This window comes from Callorhinchus milii, unplaced genomic scaffold (assembly GCF_018977255.1).
Source record: "Callorhinchus milii isolate IMCB2004 unplaced genomic scaffold, IMCB_Cmil_1.0 Scaffold9, whole genome shotgun sequence".
In the NCBI taxonomy this organism is placed as follows: Eukaryota; Metazoa; Chordata; class Chondrichthyes; order Chimaeriformes; family Callorhinchidae; genus Callorhinchus; species Callorhinchus milii.
The window spans coordinates 23,263,265-23,286,369 of NW_024704750.1; the positions used below are offsets into that span (position 1 = coordinate 23,263,265).

General features: G+C 59.0%; 2 protein-coding genes across 2 annotated transcripts in view; both read left to right on the forward strand.

Moving 5' to 3' along the window:
• Nucleotides 1–13: 13 nt before the first annotated feature.
• On the forward strand, nucleotides 14–8,434 carry LOC121849694 (nesprin-2-like). The gene is made up of 10 exons (XM_042338155.1): nucleotides 14–231; nucleotides 782–935; nucleotides 1,394–1,540; nucleotides 1,934–2,074; nucleotides 5,133–5,315; nucleotides 5,792–5,869; nucleotides 6,994–7,179; nucleotides 7,610–7,732; nucleotides 8,127–8,313; nucleotides 8,406–8,434. Exons 1-10 carry the CDS (start codon nucleotides 35–37, stop codon nucleotides 8,432–8,434), a joined length of 1,425 nt encoding a protein of 474 aa, XP_042194089.1. The 5' UTR covers nucleotides 14–34.
• A 2,425-nt stretch (nucleotides 8,435–10,859) lies between these two features.
• Nucleotides 10,860–23,105, forward strand: part of LOC103189754 (nesprin-2) — a 39,641-nt gene continuing 27,395 nt past the window's right edge. Inside the window, exons 1-12 of the mRNA XM_042338156.1 lie at nucleotides 10,860–10,907; nucleotides 10,974–11,159; nucleotides 11,578–11,700; nucleotides 12,095–12,277; nucleotides 12,374–12,427; nucleotides 13,028–13,177; nucleotides 13,586–13,708; nucleotides 16,647–16,796; nucleotides 16,900–19,491; nucleotides 19,559–19,836; nucleotides 21,073–21,247; nucleotides 22,193–22,300. Of these exons, the coding sequence (XP_042194090.1) occupies nucleotides 10,860–10,907; nucleotides 10,974–11,159; nucleotides 11,578–11,700; nucleotides 12,095–12,277; nucleotides 12,374–12,427; nucleotides 13,028–13,177; nucleotides 13,586–13,708; nucleotides 16,647–16,796; nucleotides 16,900–19,491; nucleotides 19,559–19,836; nucleotides 21,073–21,247; nucleotides 22,193–22,300 (4,170 nt within the window). The remainder of the gene's footprint in view (nucleotides 10,908–10,973; nucleotides 11,160–11,577; nucleotides 11,701–12,094; nucleotides 12,278–12,373; nucleotides 12,428–13,027; nucleotides 13,178–13,585; nucleotides 13,709–16,646; nucleotides 16,797–16,899; nucleotides 19,492–19,558; nucleotides 19,837–21,072; nucleotides 21,248–22,192; nucleotides 22,301–23,105) is intronic.

The following is a 23,105-nucleotide window of genomic DNA, read 5'->3' on the forward strand; positions in this document are numbered from 1 at the left end:
GGGAATGTCACTGACACACAGTGGAGCAGAGGGAATGTCACTGACACACAGCAGAGCAAAGGGAATGTCACTCACATGCCCCGAGGCCAGGAAGCTGCTGAATCGCTGGGCCCGGCTGGAGGAAGCGGTGCTGGCGGTGAGAGGGAGACGGCGAGAGCAGTTGCGGGAGGTTCAGGATTATCTCAGAAAACAACCCTCCGTCCAGCAACCAGCGTTGGAGCCCACCCAATTGTGAGTTTAGGGCAGGGGGGGCCTGGCTGGAGGCTGGGGCTGAGATGAGAGCTGGTGGTGGGGGCTGGTGGTTGGAACTTGGGCCGGTGGTAGGGGACGCTGGGATGGGCTAGGCTGGGGCAGGTGGTGGGGGCTGGTGATGGAGGATGGTGGTGCTGGCTGGGCTGGGGCAGGTGGTGGGGGATGGTGGTAGGGGCTGATGGTGGAGGACGGTGGTGGGGGCTGGTGATGGAGGACGGTGGTGGGGGCTGGAGGTGGGGGACGGTGGTGCTGGCTGGGCTGGGGCAGGTGGTAGGGGCTGGTGGTGGGGGCTGGTGGTGGAGGACGGTGGTGGGGGCTGGTGGTGGAGGACAGTGGTGGGGGCAGGTGGTGCGGGCTGGTGGTGGGGACTGGGGCAGGGACCACCGAGTGATCAGACTCTGCCAAACTCATGCTGCCATCCCAGTGGCTGCTGGAGTGCACTGCTGAGGTGCCTGAGCAGAGTGTGAGATGGGCGCCCGTCAATGTTGGCTGACTCTGTCTCTCTGTTGCTCCGCTCTGTGTGTGTCAGGCTTGGGGAGGAGGCCGGTGCTATTGGGGAGAGTGTCCGTGGGGAGCCTCCGGAGCAGGAGCTGGACAGTGTCGGGGAATGGCTGCGAGACACCAGGGCTGAGCTGCAAGCCCCGGCTTGGGAGGATCCGGGAGATCAACTCAAACACCAGGAGGTACTTTCCCACAACAGCACAGCTCTGAGCAGAATATACCCCCGTCCGCCCACCTGCCTTGGGACGTCCTCCTGACGTGAAAGGCGCTTTATAAATGGAATCTTGTTGTTGTTGTTGCTGGGAGAGGGTCTGCATAGAGACGGGATGCAGTGGTTAGAAACAACTTGCGTTTATATAACACTCCGAGACACTACCCCCGAGTGATGGGCCCTATATAAATATAAAGTTTCGCCTACAAAGTATGCAGTCACTACACTTTACAGTGTATCCTGTGAAGCGCTTTGAGATGTCTCGAAGACATGAAAAGGCGCTGTATCAAATGCAGGGATTATTATTATTTTTATAATAAGCCTCGGGTCACGCCCTCCAATCTGGGCATTGTCCACACAGTGGGAGGGGAGCCACTGGGCTATTGTGCTGGTGCTGCCCCTCAACCCTCTGGTTGGCTTTGCTGACAGGAGCTTCAGGCTGGAGTGGGGCGGCAGTGGGAAGTGCTGGATGCTATGAGGGCGCGTGTCCACAGCAGCGTCTCGGAGCCACTTGCCCCTGAGCTGGAGATCAGCATCGAGGGCACAGCCAGTGAGCTGGAGACAGTGCAGGAGGAGGTGAGAATGTGACAAATCTGGACACGGTGAATTAAGTCTGTCTGTGGGTATCCGTGCGGTGAGACTGTGTCTGTTTGACTGTGTGTGTGGTGAGTGCCTGCCCAGGGCTGTGTGCGGCGTTGCCCAGGGCTGTGTGCGGCGTTGGCCAGGGCTGTGTGCGGCGTTGGCCAGGGCTGTGTGCGGCGTTGGCCAGGGCTGTGTGCGGCGTTGGCCAGGGCTGTGTGCGGCGTTGCCCAGGGCTGTGTGCGGCGTTGGCCAGGGCTGTGTGCGGCGTTGGCCAGGGCTGTGTGCGGCGTTGGCCAGGGCTGTGTGCGGCGTTGGCCAGGGCTGTGTGCGGCGTTGGCCAGGGCTGTGTGTGGTTTCTGCCTGTTAAATACTCCCTCACTGACTCAGTGTAAGCTGCAGGGCCTGCGGAGCAGACGGTGCCAGGGTCTGAGCAACAGCATCAGTGCGGTGGGCATTGGGCTCAGGGCAGTGGAGATGGTCTTACAGCAGCGGAGCCAGAGCCTGAGTCAAGCACAAGCACAACACAAGGTGGGTCCCACGTGCTGCGCGGGGTGGGGGGAGGGTCGGGGGGAGCCTGGTTTAGTCAGTAACACTGATTGGGCTCAGTGGTTGTAGTTTGAAGCTCCACATTGGGGACTTTGTATTTTGAGGGCGAATCCTCAGATTTGTCTGATGGCTCCCGACCCACCCATTCCTGTAGAGTCCTGTAGCTCAGTGGTTAGAGCACTCGCAAGTGAGAAACCCGGGTTTAATTCCCGGCAAAGGGCGAAACGTTGGACAAGTTTCCTTACTTCACACGTCTCTGTTACTACCCAGCAGTAAGCAGGAACCCAGTTGTTAGTTGATTGGCGGATAGTGTTTCCGGGGGGTAATAATCCTTTAAAAAAAATTGGTCACTTCAATCCGCGACTGTTTGTGGGGACGCTGCTGTGCGCAATTGGCAGCTGTGTTTCGCCCACAAAAATACAGTCAATTCACTTTACTTTGTAAAGGGCTTTGAGACGTCTAGAAGACTTGATAAGGCGCTCTACCACATGCGAGGATTATTGTTATTCCCTTACTGAGGAGCTGGTCGGGCACTTTTCAACCTGACAGAGCCCAGTGCTATTTCAGCCTCCTGTTGGCCTTGTGTGTGTGTGTCTCCGTGTGCCCCCAGGGAGTGTGTGTGTTGTGTGTGCCCCAGGGAGTGTGTGTGTCTCCGTGTGCCCCAGGGAGCTGTGTGTCTCCGTGTGCCCCAGGGAGCGTGTGTGTCTCCGTGTGCCCCAGGGAGTGTGTGTGTCTCCGTGTGCCCCAGGGGGTGTGTATGCCCCAGGGGGTGTGTGTTGTGTGTGCCCCAGGGGGTGTGTGTGTTGTGTGTGCCCCAGGGGGTGTGTGTTGTGTGTGCCCCAGGGGGTGTGTGTGCCCCAGGGGGTGTGTGTGCCCCAGGGGGTGTGTGTGTTGTGTGTGCCCCAGGGGGTGTGTGTGCCCCAGGGGGTGTGTGTGCCCCAGGGTGTGTGTGTGCCCCAGGGTGTGTGTGTGTTGTGTGTGCCCCAGGGGGTGTGTGGTTGTGTGTGCCCCAGGGGGTGTGTGTTGTGTGTGCCCCAGGGGGTGTGTGTGCCCCAGGGTGTGTGTGTGTTGTGTGTGCCCCAGGGGGTGTGTGTTGTGTGTGCCCCAGGGGTGTGTGTGCCCCAGGGGTGTGTGTGTTGTGTGTGCCCAGGGTGTGTGTGTGCCCCAGGGGTGTGTGTGGTGTGGCCCCAGGGTGTGTGTTTGTGTGTGCCCCAGGGGGTGTGTGTTGTGTGTGCCCCAGGGGGTGTGTGTGCCCCAGGGGGTGTGTGTTGTGTGTGCCCCAGGGGGTGTGTGTGCCCCAGGGGGTGTGTGTTGTGTGTGCCCCAGGGGTGTGTGTGCCCCAGGGGTTGTGTGTGCCCCAGGGGGTGTGTGTGCCCCAGGGGGTGTGTGTTGTGTGTGCCCCAGGCTGACTGCCTGTACTGGCCCAGACCACCACTAGAGGGCACAGCTGTGCCACGTAAGGATCTGGAGCGAGAAGTTGTGGGGAAAAAGCTATTTCCCGGCAATGTGCAACCGGACATACCGGAGATCACCTCCCGCTCACACCCGCTCACCCCTGCGCTCACACTCACACCCGCTCACACCCGCTCACCCCTGCGCTCACACTCACACCCGCTCACACTCACACCCGCTCACACCCGCTCACACTCACACCCGCTCACACCCGCTCACACCCGCTCACACTCACACCCGCTCACACCCGCTCACCCCTGCGCTCACACTCACACCCGCTCACACCCGCTCACCCCTGCGCTCACACTCACACCCGCTCACACCCGCTCACCCCTGCGCTCACACTCACACCCGCTCACACCTGCGCTCACTCCTCCCGCTCACACCCGCTCACACTCACACCCGCTCACCCCTGCGCTCACTCCTCCCGCTCACACCCGCTCACACTCACACCCGCTCACACCCGCTCACCCCTGCGCTCACTCCTCCCGCTCACACCCGCTCACACTCACACCCGCTCACACTCACACCCGCTCACCCACCGCTCGCCTCCCCCTCACACCCTCTCACCCACCGCTCGCCTCCTCCTCACACCCTCTCACACACCGCTTACCTCCCCCTCACACTCACACCCTCTCACCCACCGCTCGCCTCCTCCTCACACCCTCTCACCCACCGCTCGCCTCCTCCTCACACCCTCTCACACACCGCTTACCTCCCCCTCACACTCTCACACCCTCTCACCCACCGCTCGCCTCCCCCTCACACCCTCTCACCCACCGCTCGCCTCCCCCTCACACCCTCTCACCCAACGCTCGCCTCCCCCTCACACCCTCTCACCCAACGCTCGCCTCCCCCTCACACCCTCTCACCCACCGCTCGCCTCCCCTCACACCTCTCACCCACCGCTCGCCTCCCTCTCCCACCCTCTCACCCACCACTCTTCCCCCCCCTCACACCCTCTCACACACCGCTCTCCTCCCTCTCACACACCCTCACTTAAGTCTCCAGTTAACTCAGCTCCTGTTAATCCTGTAAGCCAAAGCTCTAACGGGTAGGGTGGTCCTAGCCGGAATATCAGTGGGAAAGCTTGTCAGACAGCAATATCAATAACAAACTTTGCGGTTTTAGCTGGTTAGCCTCCAGCGTTACCGCAACACACACTCTGGAGTCCCCAAGCCTCGGCTCCTGCCAACCTCCGCCTTGTACTTCCCGGGATTAGGTACACAGGACGTGTCCCTCCAGGGAGAGAGAGCACACTCCATTAAAGCAATCTCTCGGAAATTTTCATGTGCACGTGGGAGTCATGGAATTCTCAGCTTGGTTTGGAGACTCTTAAGCGTGGTGTTGGGTTTCCACATGTGTCAGATAATTGACCACACAAAAAAGAAAATCCCCTGAACCCTCTCCTGTGTCGTGGCCTCCTGCTGATAATCCTCTTTGACTGCAGGTTTGATCCACTTCCCACCTTGCTGGCTTTTCTCCCCATTTCAGTGAAGCAGTTAGAGATGTTGCTGTTGGAGAGAGGTGCTGGACGAGGACAGGTTGTTGGTGATGGCTGACCTCACTGCTGTGTGTGCTGTTGCAGAGAGTGTGGGCTGAGGTGGAGCAGTGGCAGGCGATGCTGTCCCGGTTGGATGCTGAGGTACAGGACATGGCGGAGCAGGACCCCCAGGCCGCCCAGCAGCTCATGGATCGGCTGATCCACCCTCTCCAGCTCCACCAGCGAGTGGCCCGGCAAGCCGAGCAGCGAACCTCCCTGCTCAACAAGGTCACTCCCAGCACCCTTCACCATCACACTACACACCCCCACACATGCCCTCCTCCGCTGTCACACCACCCCACCCCACACACAGTGCTCCATCACCTCCCCCCACCCCACACACACTGCTCCATCACTCCCCCCCCCACGCTCCGTCACTACCCCCCCCACACTCCATCACACCCAACACACACACACACCACTCCATCACCACGCTCCATCACCCCCCCCCCCACCACGCTCCATCAACCCCCACACACACAGAACTCCATCACCCCCCACCCCCACGGTCCATCGCTCCTCCCACACACACACACACTGCTCCATCACCTGCCCTCTCACCACCATACACACACTGCTCTGTCACCTCCTCCCCATCCCTCCGGTTGATGGAGTGTTGTCGAGCTCTCCGGTAAGCTACCCTGCGTGAAGGTGCTATATAAATACAAGTTGTTGTAATCCATGGTTGCTGTGTGTGTATACAGATACCAGGCTACCTGGAGCAGTACGAGCAGGTCACAAACTGTGCCAAGTCTTGGATCAAGAAACACAGAGACCCTCCTGTCCCAGGACATTGACTACAGCTCGGCCCGGTGTCTGCAGACACGGCTCCTCACACTGCAGGTCAGCTGCTGCTGGAGGAGCACTGATGTCTGTGCTAACAAAAGTGGCACAGGCTTTTACACACTGACCTCTGTACAGCGTACACACACTGACCGACCTGTACACACACTGACCTCTGTACACACACTGACCGACCTGTGCACACACTGACCGACCTGTGCACACACTGACCGACCTGTGCACACACTGACCGACCTGTGCACACACTGACCGACCTGTGCACACACTGACCGACCTGTGCACACACTGACCGACCTGTGCACACACTGACTGACCTGTACAGGTACATACACTAACCTCTGTACAGAAAGGGACTGAGATGGAGAAGTCCTGTAGAGTTAGGAGGAAGGGAAAAGGGAGGGTGAGGGGTGTAGAGTGTAGGAGGAAGGGAAGAATGAGGGAGGGAGGTATTCCAGTCTGGAGATCCTGGGAATGCTGAGTTAGGAGGTGTGTGGATTTAGGCACAGTCGGGATGTAGAGAGGAGGTACATAGGAACAGGAGGAGGCCATTCAGCTCCTCGAGCCTGTTCCACCATTCTATAAGATCATGGCTGATCTGTACCTCAACTCCAATTACCCGCCTTTGCCCCATATCCCCTGATGTCCTGACCCAACAAATGTCTGTCCACCTCACATTGACAATGTGACTGGATCCGGCCATAATCCACAGCCTTTTGGGGGAAGGAGAGAGTTCCAGATTTCCACTCCCCTTTGGGTGAAAACCTGCCCCTGATTTACTCCTAAATGGCCTCTAATGGGCTCTAATGTTCAGGTGATGGCCGTTGTTCTGGATTCCCCACCAGAGGAAACAGTTTCTCTGGAGCTGCCGATCAAACCCCTTTAGTGTTCTAAACACCTCAATCACATCCGCCTCAACCTCCTGAACTCGAGGGGTTACAGACCAAGTGTTGCCAACCGGTCCTGAGGATTTAACCCTGGAAGCCCTGGTATCATTCTGGAAGAGCGACTGTGTCAGGAGGAGAGCTGCCTGGTGCAGGTGGGGAGGTGGAGCTGAGAACTGGAATTGTAACGAGCGTATTCTCTCTCCCCCTGTGCTCCGCAGTCAGCACTGCAGCGATGCCGGCAGGGCGAGGCCATGCTGCACGATGTGGGGGTCAAACTGAGGGAAGTTTCCGAGATCTACGAGAGTGAGGGCTTCGAGGCGGCGGCCAGCAGCCAGCGGGAGGAATTGGCTGCTTTACAACAGCGGCTGAGCCTGACTCTGCCATCCCTGGAGCATGTGGCCATGGTACCCCCCATCTCCCCTGAGCATTCCCCTCCCCCCCCGAGCATTCCCCTCCCTCCCCCGAGCATTCCCCTCCCCCCGAGCATTCCCCTCCCCCCCGAGCATTCCCCTCCCCCCGAGCATTCCCCTCCCCCCGAGCATTCCCCTCCCCCCGAGCATTCCCCTCCCCCCTGAGCATTTCCCCTCCCCCCGAGCATTCCCCTCCCCCCGAGCATTTCCCCTCCCCCCGAGCATTCCCCTCCCCCCGAGCATTCCCCTCCCCCCGAGCATTTCCCCTCCCCCCCGAGCATTTCCCCTCCCCCCCGAGCATTCCCCTCCCCCCCGAGCATTCCCCTCCCCCCTGAGCATTCCCCTCCCCCCCGAGCATTTCCCCTCCCCTGAATGCCCCCCGAGCTGTTGGCTGCTCTGGTAACTGCCTTTTCCATTGCTGTAGGAGATCGAGGCTGTCGAGGCCGAAGTGAAAATCATTGAGAAAAAGATTTCCAAAGTGCGCGCCATCCTCTCTGCTACCGATCTGTTTGACACGCCTGTGTCTGAGCACCTCCTGAACACACAGGTGAGAGGTCAGCCCAGCACCGCTCACAGCCCCCGGCCAGCCCTGGCCGGCTGGCATGGTGTCCTCACGCCAGAGACTGTTAAAGGAATCTGATTGAGGTTTCCAATACAAGAGTAGATTTCATTAGGTGATTAGAGAGGGACTATCCCCACTGAGTACAAAGCAGTAACAGGAGGACTTCATGTGATGATTCTTGCCCCAGTAACTGCCCTCGATAACAATCACGGCTGCATTATTTTTCTCAGGAAAAGTGGGTGTTTATCGTTTTTGTGATTGAAACCTGGAAAGAGCTCCAGTGGGTGAGCGAGCACCAGCACAGACACGATGGTTGGGATTATAGTGGAGAGCTTGTGGGAGGGTGAGTAAGATGGTGACCCCCTGTTTGCTGTTGCAGATTATTCTGGAGAACGTGGAGGAGATGAGGCAGATTGTTGAGGAAATGGAGCAGTGTCGAGCCTCGTTGGGGCTTCCTCAACATATCATTTCCACTATTGCTGTGTTCGTCCAAGTTCGGGATATCTCTGGGGACCTGGAAGCACTGCAGGAGGTGACAGCCCAGCAGAGCAGAGTCCTGGAGGTGTGTAACTCAGCCATCACCCGTTCCCCTCCCTCCCCATCACCTCGCCTCATTCACCTCACGTCCCGCCTTAAACCTCTTTATTTTGTTTTCCAGTCACTGTCAGCAAATTTACAAGAGTATGACAGAAAAATAGAAAGACTACAGCAGGTGAGAAAACTGTGCACACGCATTCAGCTTTACTGTGTCTCTAACCCGTCACTGTCACTGACCTGGGAGTGTGGACGCACAGTGTAGAGGGAGCTTTACTGTGTCTCTAACCCTGACCTGGGAGTGTGGACACACAGTGTAGAGGAGCTTTACTGTGTCTCTAACCCTGACCTGGGAGTGTGGACGGACAGTGTAGAGGGAGCTTTACTGTGTTTCTACCCCTGACCTGGGCCAGTATTATAGAGATGGCAATGGTGGCCTGATGGACTGAATTTGGAACTTCTGCCTTTTCACCTCTGGAACTAAGGTGAGATTCTCTGCATTTACCGATCTCAGTGGTGTGGCTTATAGTGGGACTACTGTGGAAGCGCTGGCATTGACCTGGGATTGTGGACGGACAGTGTAGCTTTACTGTGTCTCTAACCCTGACCTGGGAGTGTGGACGCACAGTGTAGAGGGAGCGTTACTGTGTCTCTAACCCTGACCTGGGAGTGTGGACGCACAGTGTAGAGGAGCTTTACTGTGTCTGTAACCCTGACCTGGGCCAGTCAGGGCCAGCAATTTCAGTGAAGCAGTTAGAGATGTTGCTGTTGGAGAGAGGTGCTGGACGAGGACAGGTTGTTGGTGATGGCTGACCTCACTGCTGTGTGTGCTGTTGCAGAGAGTGTGGGCTGAGGTGGAGCAGTGGCAGGCGATGCTGTCCCGGTTGGATGCTGAGGTACAGGACATGGCGGAGCAGGACCCCAGGCCGCCCAGCAGCTCATGGATCGGCTGATCCACCCTCTCCAGCTCCACCAGCGAGTGGCCCGGCAAGCCGAGCAGCGAACCTCCCTGCTCAACAAGGTCACTCCCAGCACCCTTCACCATCACACTACACACCCCCACACATGCCCTCCTCCGCTGTCACACCACCCCACCCCACACACAGTGCTCCATCACCTCCCCCCACCCCACACACACTGCTCCATCACTCCCCCCCCACGCTCCGTCACTACCCCCCCCACACTCCATCACACCCAACACACACACACACCACTCCATCACCACGCTCCATCACCCCCCCCCCCACCACGCTCCATCAACCCCCACACACACAGAACTCCATCACCCCCACCCCCACGGTCCATCGCTCCTCCCACACACACACGCACTGCTCCATCACCTGCCCTCTCACCACCATACACACACTGCTCTGTCACCTCCTCCCCATCCCTCCGGTTGATGGAGTGTTGTCGAGCTCTCCGGTAAGCTACCCTGCGTGAAGGTGCTATATAAATACAAGTTGTTGTAATCCATGGTTGCTGTGTGTGTATACAGATACCAGGCTACCTGGAGCAGTACGAGCAGGTCACAAACTGTGCCAAGTCTTGGATCAAGAACACAGAGACCCTCCTGTCCCAGGACATTGACTACAGCTCGGCCCGGTGTCTGCAGACACGGCTCCTCACACTGCAGGTCAGCTGCTGCTGGAGGAGCACTGATGTCTGTGCTAACAAAAGTGGCACAGGCTTTTACACACTGACCTCTGTACAGCGTACACACACTGACCGACCTGTACACACACTGACCTCTGTACACACACTGACCGACCTGTGCACACACTGACCGACCTGTGCACACACTGACCCTGTGCACACACTGACCGACCTGTGCACACACTGACCGACCTGTGCACACACTGACCGACCTGTGCACACACTGACCGACCTGTGCACACACTGACTGACCTGTACAGGTACATACACTAACCTCTGTACAGAAAGGGACTGAGATGGAGAAGTCCTGTAGAGTTAGGAGGAAGGGAAAAGGGAGGGTGAGGGGTGTAGAGTGTAGGAGGAAGGGAAGAATGAGGGAGGGAGGTATTCCAGTCTGGAGATCCTGGGAATGCTGAGTTAGGAGGTGTGTGGATTTAGGCACAGTCGGGATGTAGAGAGGAGGTACATAGGAACAGGAGGAGGCCATTCAGCCCCTCGAGCCTGTTCCACCATTCTATAAGATCATGGCTGATCTGTACCTCAACTCCAATTACCCGCCTTTGCCCATATCCCCTGATGTCCTGACCCAACAAATGTCTGTCCACCTCACATTGACAATGTGACTGGATCCGGCCATAATCCACAGCCTTTTGGGGGAGGGAGAGAGTTCCAGATTTCCACTCCCCTTTGGGTGAAAACCTGCCCCTGATTTACTCCTAAATGGCCTCTAATGGGCTCTAATGTTCAGGTGATGGCCGTTGTTCTGGATTCCCCACCAGAGGAAACAGTTTCTCCGGAGCTGCCGATCAAACCCCTTTAGTGTTCTAAACACCTCAATCACATCCGCCTCAACCTCCTGAACTCGAGGGGTTACAGACCAAGTGTTGCCAACCGGTCCTGAGGATTTAACCCTGTAAGCCCTGGTATGATTCTGGAAGAGCGACTGTGTCAGGAGGAGAGCTGCCTGGTGCAGGTGGGGAGGTGGAGCTGAGAACTGGAATTATAACGAGCGTATTCTCTCTCCCCCTGTGCTCCGCAGTCAGCACTGCAGCGATGCCGGCAGGGCGAGGCCATGCTGCACGATGTGGGGGTCAAACTGAGGGAAGTTTCCGAGATCTACGAGAGTGAGGGCTTCGAGGCGGCGGCCAGCAGCCAGCGAGAGGAATTGGCTGCTTTACAACAGCGGCTGAGCCTGACTCTGCCATCCCTGGAGCATGTGGCCATGGTACCCCCCATCTCCCCTGAGCATTCCCCTCCCCCCTCCGAGCATTCCCCTCCCCTCCGAGCATTCCCTCCCCCCCGAGCATTCCCCTCCCTCCCCCGAGCATTCCCCTCCCTCCCCCGAGCATTCCCTCCCCCCGAGCATTCCCCTCCCCCCGAGCATTCCCCTCCCCCGAGCATTCCCCTCCCCCCGAGCATTCCCTCCCCCCCGAGCATTCCCCTCCCCCCCGAGCATTCCCCTCCCCCCCGAGCATTCCCCTCCCCCCCCGAGCATTTCCCTCCCCCCCCCAAGCATTTCCCCTCCCCCCCGAGCATTTCCCCTCCCCCCCCGAGCATTTCCCCTCCCCCCCGAGCATTTCCCCTCCCCTGAATGCCCCCCGAGCTGTTGGCTGCTCTGATAACTGCCTTTTCCATTGCTGTAGGAGATCGAGGCTGTCGAGGCCGAAGTGAAAATCATTGAGAAAAAGATTTCCAAAGTGCGCGCCATCCTCTCTGCTACCGATCTGTTTGACACGCCTGTGTCTGAGCACCTCCTGAACACACAGGTGAGAGGTCAGCCCAGCACCGCTCACAGCCCCCCGGCCAGCCCTGCCCGGCTGGCATGGTGTCCTCACGCCAGAGACTGTTAAAGGAATCTGATTGAGGTTTCCAATACAAGAGTAGATTTCATTAGGTGATTAGAGAGGGACTATCCCCACTGAGTACAAGCAGTAACAGGAGGACTTCATGTGATGATTCTTGCCCCAGTAACTGCCCTCGATAACAATCACGGCTGCATTATTTTTCTCAGGAAAAGTGGGTGTTTATCGTTTTTGTGATTGAAACCTGGAAAGAGCTCCAGTGGGTGAGCGAGCACCAGCACAGACACGATGGTTGGGATTATAGTGGAGAGCTTGTGGGAGGGTGAGTAAGATGGTGACCCCCTGTTTGCTGTTGCAGATTATTCTGGAGAACGTGGAGGAGATGAGGCAGATTGTTGAGGAAATGGAGCAGTGTCGAGCCTCGTTGGGGCTTCCTCAACATATCATTTCCACTATTGCTGTGTTCGTCCAAGTTCGGGATATCTCTGGGGACCTGGAAGCACTGCAGGAGGTGACAGCCCAGCAGAGCAGAGTCCTGGAGGTGTGTAACTCAGCCATCACCCGTTCCCCTCCCTCCCCATCACCTCGCCTCATTCACCTCACGTCCCGCCTTAAACCTCTTTATTTTGTTTTCCAGTCACTGTCAGCAAATTTACAAGAGTATGACAGAAAAATAGAAAGACTACAGCAGGTGAGAAAACTGCACACGCATTCAGCTTTACTGTGTCTCTAACCCGTCACTGTCACTGACCTGGGAGTATGGACGCACAGTGTAGAGGGAGCTTTACTGTGTCTCTAACCCTGACCTGGGAGTGTGGACACACAGTGTAGAGGAGCTTTACTGTGTCTCTAACCCTGACCTGGGAGTGTGGACGGACAGTGTAGAGGGAGCTTTACTGTGTTTCTACCCCTGACCTGGGCCAGTATTATAGAGATGGCAATGGTGGCCTGATGGACTGAATTTGGGAACTTCTGCCTTTTCACCTCTGGAACTAAGGTGAGATTCTCTGCATTTACCGATCTCAGTGGTGTGGCTTATAGTGGGACTACTGTGGAAGCGCTGGCATTGACCTGGGATTGTGGACGGACAGTGTAGCTTTACTGTGTCTCTAACCCTGACCTGGGAGTGTGGACGCACAGTGTAGAGGGAGCGTTACTGTGTCTCTAACCCTGACCTGGGAGTGTGGACGCACAGTGTAGAGGAGCTTTACTGTGTCTCTAACCCTGACCTGGGCCAGTCAGGGCCAGTGCAGAGGGAGCTGCGTGTAATGCTGTGTGTTCCTGCCTTCAGGAAGGTGCTGCTGGGGAGGAGCTGGACATTGTGCTGAAGCACCGGGAGCTGCTGCTGTTGAGTAAACAGCAAACGCTGAATGGCGAGGACCCTGACGTCTGCCCCTCCCATATCCCAGAGCTGAGCATCAGCCAGGGGCCGGCTCCAGTGGTGAGCTACAGTGTATGGGGTGGGCGGAAGTGGGGGGCAGGGAGGGGAGTGGGGGGCAGGGTGGGGGGTGGGATGGGGGAGAGGGGGGCTGTGGATGGGGGGAGAGTGGGGCCCAGGTGATGGGGCAGATGATGAAGCCTGGGGAGGAAGAGAGTGGATTTGAGATGGTTTGAGCGGGAGGATGGGAGTTGGTGCAGTGGGTGGGAAGCAACCAATATGAGAATTATTGTTAGATTAATGGGAGGACAAGTTTGCAGGGCTACGGGGAGAGCGCGGGGGAGTGGGATTAATTGGAAGCTCTTTTAAACGAGTGGCACAGACACGATGGGCCGAATGGCCTCCTTCTGTACTGTATAATCCTATGATTCTATGATTAATATTAGATTAAAGGGAGGATTATTGTTATAGATGTCATACCAGGCCCTGGACCCTGTGCTGAGCTCTAATGTGGGTCTTTACTGTGTCCTGGAGCGGGAGGAGGAGGAGGAGGAGGAGAAAGAGGAAGGTGGCAGCTCCCCAGCCCCCCCACAGGTACCCGTCACATTCTCTCAGCGCAGCATCTGACCTCACCCGCCCGCAAACACCTAACGGCATCTGTGAGTGGCCGGGGGTGGAGTGGGGCATGTAAGAGGCCGGGGGGGGGGGGGTGGGGGGGAGTGATCCCCTGTCTGTCTGTCTGCGTTGTGTGTGTATATGTGTGTCTGTCTGTCTGAGCCGAGGCGGGAACTCAGGTGTTGACTGCCTGCCAAAGGTCACAGCACCTGTCAGCCGAGCCCTCGTAATCCAGACGCTGGGAATCCCATTGGTGTGTGGTATCAGCACCTGGGCCACACCTCCTGCTCCGGGCAGCGAGCGTGTGGGCCTGTGGGCGGCTGGTGGGCAGGCGGGCGGGCAGGCGGGCAGGCGGGCTGCTGACAGGCACCTGCGGTCCCCTGGCTGTGGGCAGCCTTGCTCCCTCCCTCCCTCCTGTGCTGGGCTGTGCTGCGGAGCATAGACCCTGAGTTAATAATTTGAACAAACTGGTTCAGCAGGTGCCTGACACACACACACACACACCACACACACAGGTAAATACACAGACACAGTCAGTCAGTTCGAGGCCCTGAGGTCAGGTTCAGAGGAGACAGCGACACGGAGTCTGGGAGCCCAGCGCCGGCCCCGATTGGAACCGCACAGAAACTCCGCCGGCGTCTTCTCACAGCAGCGGCGTGTAAACCTAGTGTGAGCTGGCAAGTGTGCAAGTGCACATGGAATGGGGAAAGGAGTTCCAGGTACAGCTCTCTCCTGTAATAGGGTCAGGGTGTCTGGTAATAACAACTCTCTCTGGTTCCTGTAAACTCGTGCTACCTGTCCCAGACCATAATCGCTTCTCTCTCTGTCTCTCTCTCTTTCACTCCGTCTGTCTCTCTCTCACTCTGTCTGTGTCTATCAGTTTGTCTGTGTCTCATCTCTCGCACACACACACTTTGTATTTCTGTCTGTCTTTCCCCCTATCGTCTGTTCTGTCTCTCTCTAGTGTCTGCTCTATGTCTACTTTCTTTTGCAGCGCTGGAAAGCTTAAGGAAAAACTAGATATCACTTTAGCCGGTGGGTTTAAGCTGTGTGTGTGTCTCGGGCTGGGAAGTGAGTGCCTTGGGATGACCTCCCTGCGTGAAAGGTGGTAGACAAATGTAATTTGTTGTTGTGTCTGGGGCTCGGGGTGTGTGGGTGGGTGCCAGGCTGTGTTCACTAGCGGGGCTGTATCAAGCACTGGTCGCTCCTACCCCTATCGCTGGCACATGAACCAAGAGGATGTAATATCATGAAGTAGCTTTTAAAAACAAACCATAATGAAAGCCATTTAATATGCTCTGGAGACGGCAGCACTGAGGGTAATGGATTCGGGGAAAATGCAGGAACTTTAATGAATGAGACAAGGAACACAATGTACTGATTCAATTACTGAGCGTCTGGGCCTGAAGCAGCTCTGCCTCCCTCACAGAGCAACCAGCCCAAAGCTAATCAGCCGGATAAAATGCAGGGCGACATCCCGGCTATTTACAGCCTTGTTTTTAGGTGCAGAATATTCACCTGGGGTGGGGGAGGGCCTGCGCCAACGGTAAAAACACATGTCAGAACATTGCGTCTCCGCCTGGCTGGCTGGCTGGCTGTGTCTCTATCTCTTTCTGTCTCTGACTCTCTCTATCTCCATCTCTCTCTGTCTGCCTCTCTTCTCTGTCTCTCTGCCTCTCTGTGTCTCTCCGTCTCTCTCTCTCTCTCTCGCTCTCTCTGTCTGCCTCTCTGTCCCTCTCCGCCTGCCTCTCTCTCCACCTGCCTCTCTGTCTGTCTGCCTCTCTGTCTCTCTCTCTCTCTGTCTGTCTGCCTCTCTGTCTCTCTCCGCCTGCCTCTCTATCCGCCTGCCTCTCTGCCTCTCTGTGTCTCTCCGTCTCTCTCTCTCTCTCTCTCGCTCTCTCTGTCTGCCTCTCTGTCTCTCTGCCTCTCTGTGTTTCTCCGTCTCTCTCTCTCTCTCTCTGTCTGCCTCTCTGTCTCTCTCCGCCTGTCTCTCTGCCTCTCTGTGTCTCTCTGTCTCTCTCTCGCTCTCTCTGTCTGCCTCTCTGTCTCTCCGCCTGCCTCTCTGTCTCTCTGCCTCTCCAGTCTCTCTCCGTCTCTCTCGCTCTCTCTGTCTGTCTCTCTGCCTCTCTGTGTCTCTCCGTCTCTCTCTCGCTCTCTCTGTCTGCCTCTCAGTCTCTCTCCGTCTCTCTCGCTCTCTCTGTCTGCCTCTCTGTGTCTCTCTCTCGCTCTCTCTGTCTGTCTCTCTGCCTCTCAGTCTCTCTCCGTCTCTCTCGCTCTCTGTCTGCCTCTCTGTGTCTCTCTCTCGCTCTCTCTGTCTGTCTCTCTGCCTCTCTGTCTCTCTCCGTCTCTCTCACTCTCTCTGTCTGCCTCTCAGTCTCTCTCCGTCTCTCTCTCCAGCTGACTGCTTGCCTCTTTGGAGCCTATGAGTGGAGGCTATGATAATAATAATAAGAATCATCCCATTTGATCCGGTGCCTTTAACATCCAAACATCTCTTTAAGCGCTTCACACAGAATTCCTGTCTGTCAACTTGTCAGCCAAGTGATACACCGCAAAGGTCCCACAAACCGAGGCTAAGCCACAGAACGCCCTGTCCCGACAGTGCAGACTTCCACTCACTGTGGGACTGGGGAGCGCTGCCTTGTTGGTGTGAGTTAGTCACTACACAAATCAGTGGCGTAGTCACTCGATTTGATGGCAAATCACTTTCAGGCACTTTGAGTCATTTTGAAGTTACCGGCACTATAAGAATGTTTTCTGCTTAGTTGTAATTCCTGAGATTTCCGCTCCCACTCTCACTCATTCACGCACTTATTCTTCCACTTTTTCTCACATTCTCACTCTCACACCCTCGCGTTCCTACACACTCTGTCTGTCTGTCATTCACTCTCACACACACTGTTGCTCTCACACACAGAGTTTGCTGCTGGAGATTGAGGAGAAGGTGTGTCAGGTGGTGAGCGGAGCGCAGGTCGGCACAGCTGCACGACACGAGGTGGAGGCTCTTCACACACGGCTGAGCACCATAAAGACCAGCCTCGTCCGCCTGCAGACCACACTGCACGAGGTGCGGTACCCGCCGGGGGGGGGGGGGCGAGGGGGGGGTACACTCTCCACGGCCGTCGCTGTCACGGTCAGTGTAACGCTCTCTCTCGCGGTGTATTTTGCAGGAACCCGAGATCATCGAACAAACTGATCTGATCCAAGCCATCACCCACTGCGGAGCGGAAACGCTGGAGCGCGACCCCGGACAGGGAACGCTGGAGAGTGACCCCGGACAGGGAACGCTGGAGAGTGACCCCGGACAGGGAACGCTGGAGCGCGACCCCGGACAGGGAACGCTGGAGCGCGACCCCGGACAGGGAACGCTGGAGCGCGACCCCGGACAGGGAACGCTGGAGCGCGACCCCGGACAGGAAGCACTGGAGCGCGACCCCGGACAGGGAACGCTGGAGAGTGACCCCGGACAGGAAACGCTGGAGCGTGACCCCGGACAGGGAACACCGGAGCGTGACGCCGAACAGGAAACACGGGAGCGCGACCCCGGACAGGAAACGCTGGAGCGCGACCCCGGACAGGGAACGCTGGAGCGCGACCCCGGACAGGGAACGCTGGAGCGCGACCCCGGACAGGAAGCACTGGAGCGCGACCCCGGACAGGAAACGCTGGAGAGTGACCCCGGACAGGAAACGCTGGAGCGTGACCCCGGACAGGGAACACCGGAGCGCGACCCCGGACAGGAAACGCTGGAGCGTGACCCCGGACAGGGAACACCGGAGCGCGACCCCGGACAGGGAACACCGGAGCATGACGCCGAACAGGAAACACGGGAGCGCGACCCCGGACAGGAAACGCTGGAGCGCGACCCCGGACAGGGAACGCTGGAGCGTGACCCCGGACAGGGAACCCTGGAGAGTGACCCCGGACAGGAAGCGCTGGAGAGTGACCCCGGACAGGAAGCACTGAACTGTGACCCCGGACAGGAAGCACTAGAGCACGACCCCGGACAGGAAGCACTAGAGCGCGACCCCGGACAGGAAGCACTGGAGCCTGACCCGGGACAGGAAACGCTGGAGCGTGACCCCGGACAGGAAACGCTGGAGCGCGACCCCGGACAGGGAACACTGGAGCGTGACCCCGGACAGGAAGCACTGGAGAGTGACCCCGAACAGGAAACACGGGAGCGCGACCCCGGACAGGGAACGCTGGAGCGCGACCCCGGACAGGAAGCACTGAACTGTGACCCCGGACAGGAAACACTGGAGCGCGACCCCGGACAGGAAACGCTGGAGCGTGACCCCGGACGGGGAACGCTGGAGCGTGACCCCGGACAGGGAACGCTGGAGCGTGACCCCGGACAGGAAGCACTGGAGAGTGACCCCGGACAGGAAGCACTGGAGAGTGACCCCGGACAGGGAACGCTGGAGCGTGACCCCGGACAGGGAACGCTGGAGCGTGACCCCGGACAGGGAACGCTGGAGCGTGACCCCGGACAGGAAGCACTGGAGAGTGACCCCGGACAGGAAGCACTGGAGAGTGACCCCGGACAGGGAACGCTGGAGCGTGACCCCGGACAGGAAGCACTGGAGAGTGACCCCGGACAGGGAACGCTGGAGCGTGACCCCGGACAGGGAACGCTGGAGCGTGACCCCGGACAGGGAACGCTGGAGCGTGACCCCGGACAGGGAACGCTGGAGCGTGACCCCGGACAGGAAGCACTGGAGAGTGACCCCGGACAGGAAGCACTGGAGAGTGACCCCGGACAGGGAACGCTGGAGCGTGACCCCGGACAGGAAGCACTGGAGAGTGACCCCGGACAGGGAACGCTGGAGCGTGACCCCGGACAGGAAGCACTGGAGAGTGACCCCGGACAGGGAACGCTGGAGCGCGACCCCGGACAGGAAACGCTGGAGAATGACCCGGGACAGGAAGCACTGCAGAGTGACCCCGGACAGGGAACGCTGGAGCGTGACCCCGGACAGGAAGCACTGGAGAGTGACCCCGGACAGGAAGCACTGGAGCGTGACCCCGGACAGGAAGCACTGGAGAGTGACCCCGGACAGGAAGCACTGGAGAGTGACCCCGGACAGGAAGCACTGGAGCGTGACCCCGGACAGGGAACGCTGGAGCTTGACCCCGGACAGGGAACGCTGGAGCGTGACCCCGGACAGGAAGCGCTGGAGAGTGACCCGGGACAGGAAGCACTGGAGAGTGACCCCGGACAGGGAACGCTGGAGCGTGACCCCGGACAGGGAACGCTGGAGCGCGACCCCAGACAGGGAACGCTGGAGCGTGACCCCAGACAGGGAACGCTGGAGCATGACCCCAGACAGGAAGCACTGGAGAGTGACCCCGGACAGGGAACGCTGGAGCGTGACCCCGGACAGGAAGCACTGGAGCGCGACCCCGGACAGGGAACGCCGGAGCGCGACCCCGGACAGGGAACGCTGGACTGTGACCCCGGACAGGGAACGCTGGAGCGCGACCCCGGACAGGAAACGCTGGAGCGCGACCCCGGACAGGAAACGCTGGAGCGCGACCCCGGACAGGAAACGCTGGAGAATGACCCGGGACCGGAAGCACTGGAGAGTGACCCCGGACAGGGAACGCTGGAGCGTGACCCCGGACAGGAAGCACTGGAGAGTGACCCCGGACAGGAAGCACTAGAGAGTGACCCGGGACAGGAAGCACTGGAGAGTGACCCCGGACAGGGAACGCTGGAGCGTGACCCCGGACAGGGAACGCTGGAGCGCGACCCCGGAGTGACCCCGGACAGGGAACGCTGGAGCGTGACCCGGACAGGAAGCACTGGAGCGTGACCCCGGACAGGGAACGCTGGAGCGTGACCCGGACAGGGAACGCTGGAGCGTGACCCCGGACAGGGAACGCTGGAGCGTGACCCGGAAGGGAACGCTGGAGCGTGACCCCGGACAGGGAACGCTGGAGCGTGACCCCGGACAGGGAACGCTGGAGCGTGACCCCGGACAGGGAACGCTGGAGCGTGACCCCGGACAGGGAACGCTGGAGCGTGACCCCGGACAGGGAACTGGAGAGCACGACCGTGGATGGGAAATGGAGGAGAGTGACACCGGGCAGGAAATAGAAAGGTATTCTGAAGCGGTGTAACACCCATACGTCTCACACTGAACTGCTCCTGGGGTTGGCAGGTCCAGCGCTGTGTAATCCTGTCAAAAGTAACTGTGGCCACCACCGGCAGGCGGGCAGAGGGCAGTGAGGCGGGCCGGGGGGTCAGGGAGCATGGGGGGCGCCTGGGGGTAGGGAGTCACGCAGGGTGGCGGGTTTCAAAGTGGGTACGGGTGGGTTTCGAGCCGTATTGCCACACTGACTGACTGGCTGTCGCCCAAACCAACTCAGAGAAGAAACATGGAAACAGGAGTAGGCCATTCAGTCCCTCGAGCCTGTTCCGCTGTTCTGTACGATCATGGCTGATCCGGACGGGAAACTTACAGGCTTCAGAATGGTTAGGCAAGGATGTGGTGGGTTTGAGTGAACGGGAAGGCTTGCATTGCTCCTGTGAGGTTACAACAACAACTTGGATTTATGTAGCGCCCTCCGCGCCGGACAGCGTCTCAGAGCGCTTTACAGTTACAAGTGCTCTGGGCTCTCACCCCAATTAATGGCACATCTGTGGGAAATATCAGCTCCCAGATCTGGGAATGGATCAGAGTTTACAACAAAGGAGGGATCCAATCCGCCCATGGTGTCTGTGCTGGGGCTCGCACCCCCACTGGAGCTCTCTACTCTAACTCCATTCCCTGCTCTCTCTCTCTCCCCATGGTGTCTGTGCTGGGGCTCGCTCCCCACTGGAGCTCTCTACTCTAACCCCATTCCTGCTCTCTCCCCATGGTGTCTGTGCTGGGGCTCGAACCCCCACTGGAGCTCTCTACTCTAACCCCATTCCCTGCTCTCTCTCTCCCATCGTGTCTGTGCTGGGGCTCGCTCCCCCACTGGAGCTCTCTACTCTAACCCCATTCCCTGCTCCCTCTCTCCCATGGTGTCTGTGCTGGAGCTCTCTACTCTAACCCCATTCCCTGCTCTCTCTCTCTCCCCATGGTGTCTGTGCTGGAGCTCTCTACTCTAACCCCATTCCCTGCTCTCTCTCTCTCCCCATGGTGTCTGTGCTGGGACTCTCTACTCTAACTCCATTCCCTGCTCTCTCTCTCTCCCCATGGTGTCTGTGCTGGGGCTCGCTCCCCCACTGGAGCTCTCTACTTTATCCTCAGCTCCACACATGCATAGTGGCTGATCTCAGCATGTGGGGACAGGTGGGAGCTGACCCAGTGGGTTGGAGTGTTTCCAGTTGAACGTTGTATGTGTTGCAGGGAGTCCGGGAGGGTCTGTGGTCCTGTAGATGAAGTGTTGCTGAGGTGGGACGTGCTGACCACTGGGGCCCAGAGCCCTGAGCAGTTGGCCCTGAACTGGCAGCGAATGCACAGAGCATCGGTGGCCAGACTCAAGCTCCTGGAAGATTCTGTGCTACCAGATCACAAGTTGCAGGTCAGTGTAACATCACGTCTGTTCCTCTGCCAGCCAGAGGGGGGGGGCAGCCCATGGGGTGTCAGGGAGGGGAGAGGTGGGGGGGAGGGAGGGCAGCCCATGGGGTGTCAGGGAGGGGAGAGGTGGGGAGGGCAGCCCATGGGGTGTCAGGGAGGGGAGGGGTGGGGAGGGGAGGGCAGCCCATGGGGTGTCAGGGAGGGGAGAGGTGGGGGGGAGGGAGGGCAGCCCATGGGGTGTCAGGGAGGGGAGAGGTGGGGAGGGCAGCCCTGTGGTGGGTGTCAGGGAGGGGAGAGGTGGGGAGGGCAGCCTGTGGTGGGTGTCAGGGAGGGGTGGGGGGGGGAGGGCAGCCTGTGGTGGGTGTCGGGGAGGGGTGGGGGGGGAGGGCAGCCTGTGGTGGGTGTCGGGGAGGGGTGGGGGGGGAGGGCAGCCTGTGGTGGGTGTCGGGGGAGGGGTGGGGGGGGGGGCAGCCTGTGGTGGGTGTCGGGGAGGGGTGGGGGGGGAGGGCAGCCTGTGGTGGGTGTCGGGGAGGGGTGGGGGGGGAGGGCAGCCTGTGGTGGGTGTCGGGGAGGGGTGGGGGGGGAGGGCAGCCTGTGGTGGGTTTCATTTGTGTGTTCGATCGGTGCTGGAACCTCCCAGGGAACTGCTGTCCGGGGCCCAACTTTACCCACTTGGAACCCAGGAATGTCCCGCAAACAGCCATGAGATGAACAACTCCCTCTTTCCTAATAATCTTCAACGAGGATGAAAGTTTTCCCCAGTGATTCTCTCCAGTGGATCTGTGTCTGGCCGGGGGGGGCGGACAGGTCAGGGTTGGGAGGGGCAGCACAGGGGGAAGGGCGTGTTGGGCGGAGGGGCAGCCAGGGGAGGGTCATTTGGGGTGATGCACAGGGAGAGTGCAGCGGGAGCTGTTGAGGTCACTGTGTGTTGCGAGTCTGTGTGTTGCAGGTTACTGTGACGGACCGTGAGCCCAATGTGTGGAGAGTGAGGACAGCAACGGCCCCAGCACAGGAGGAACTGCGGGGGTGGCTCAGGCAGCTCACACACCTCCCCCAGGTACAGTCACTGACACTCCCCAGGGTACAGTCAGACACCTCCGCCAGGTACAGTCACACACACTCATCCAGGTACAGTCACACACACTCATCCAGGTACAGTCACACCACCTCCCCCAGGTACAGTCACACCACCTCCCCCAGGTACAGTCACAAGCCCTCCCCCAGGTACAGTCACAAGCCCTCCCCCAGGTACAGTCACAAGCCCTCCCCCAGGTACAGTCACAAGCCCTCCCCCAGGTACAGTCACAAGCCCTCCCCCAGGTACAGTCACAAGCCCTCCCCCAGGTACAGTCACAGCCCTCCCCCAGGTACAGTCACATGCCCTCCCCCAGGTACATTGACACCCCTTCCCCAGGTGCAGTCCCACACCTCCCCCAGGAACAGCTCACAACCCATCCCCCGGGTACAGTCACACCGCCTCCCCCGGGTACAGTCACACCGCCTCCCCCGGGTACAGTCACACCGCCTCCCCCGGGTACAGTCACACCGCCTCCCCCGGGTACAGTCACACCGCCTCCCCCGGGTACAGTCACACCGCCTCCCCCGGGTACAGTCACACACCCTTCCCTGGCACAGTCACACCCCTTCCCCCATGTACACTCACATGCCCTCCCCCAGGTACAGTCATACACCTCCCCTAGGTACTTTCACACCCCTTTCTCCAGGTATAGTCACGCACCCCCCTCCCCCAGGTACAGTTGACACCCCCTCCCCCAGATACAGTCACACACCCCTTCCAGGTACAGTCACAAATCCTCCCCCAGGTACCAGCTCACAGCTACCTCCCCCATCTACAGTCACAG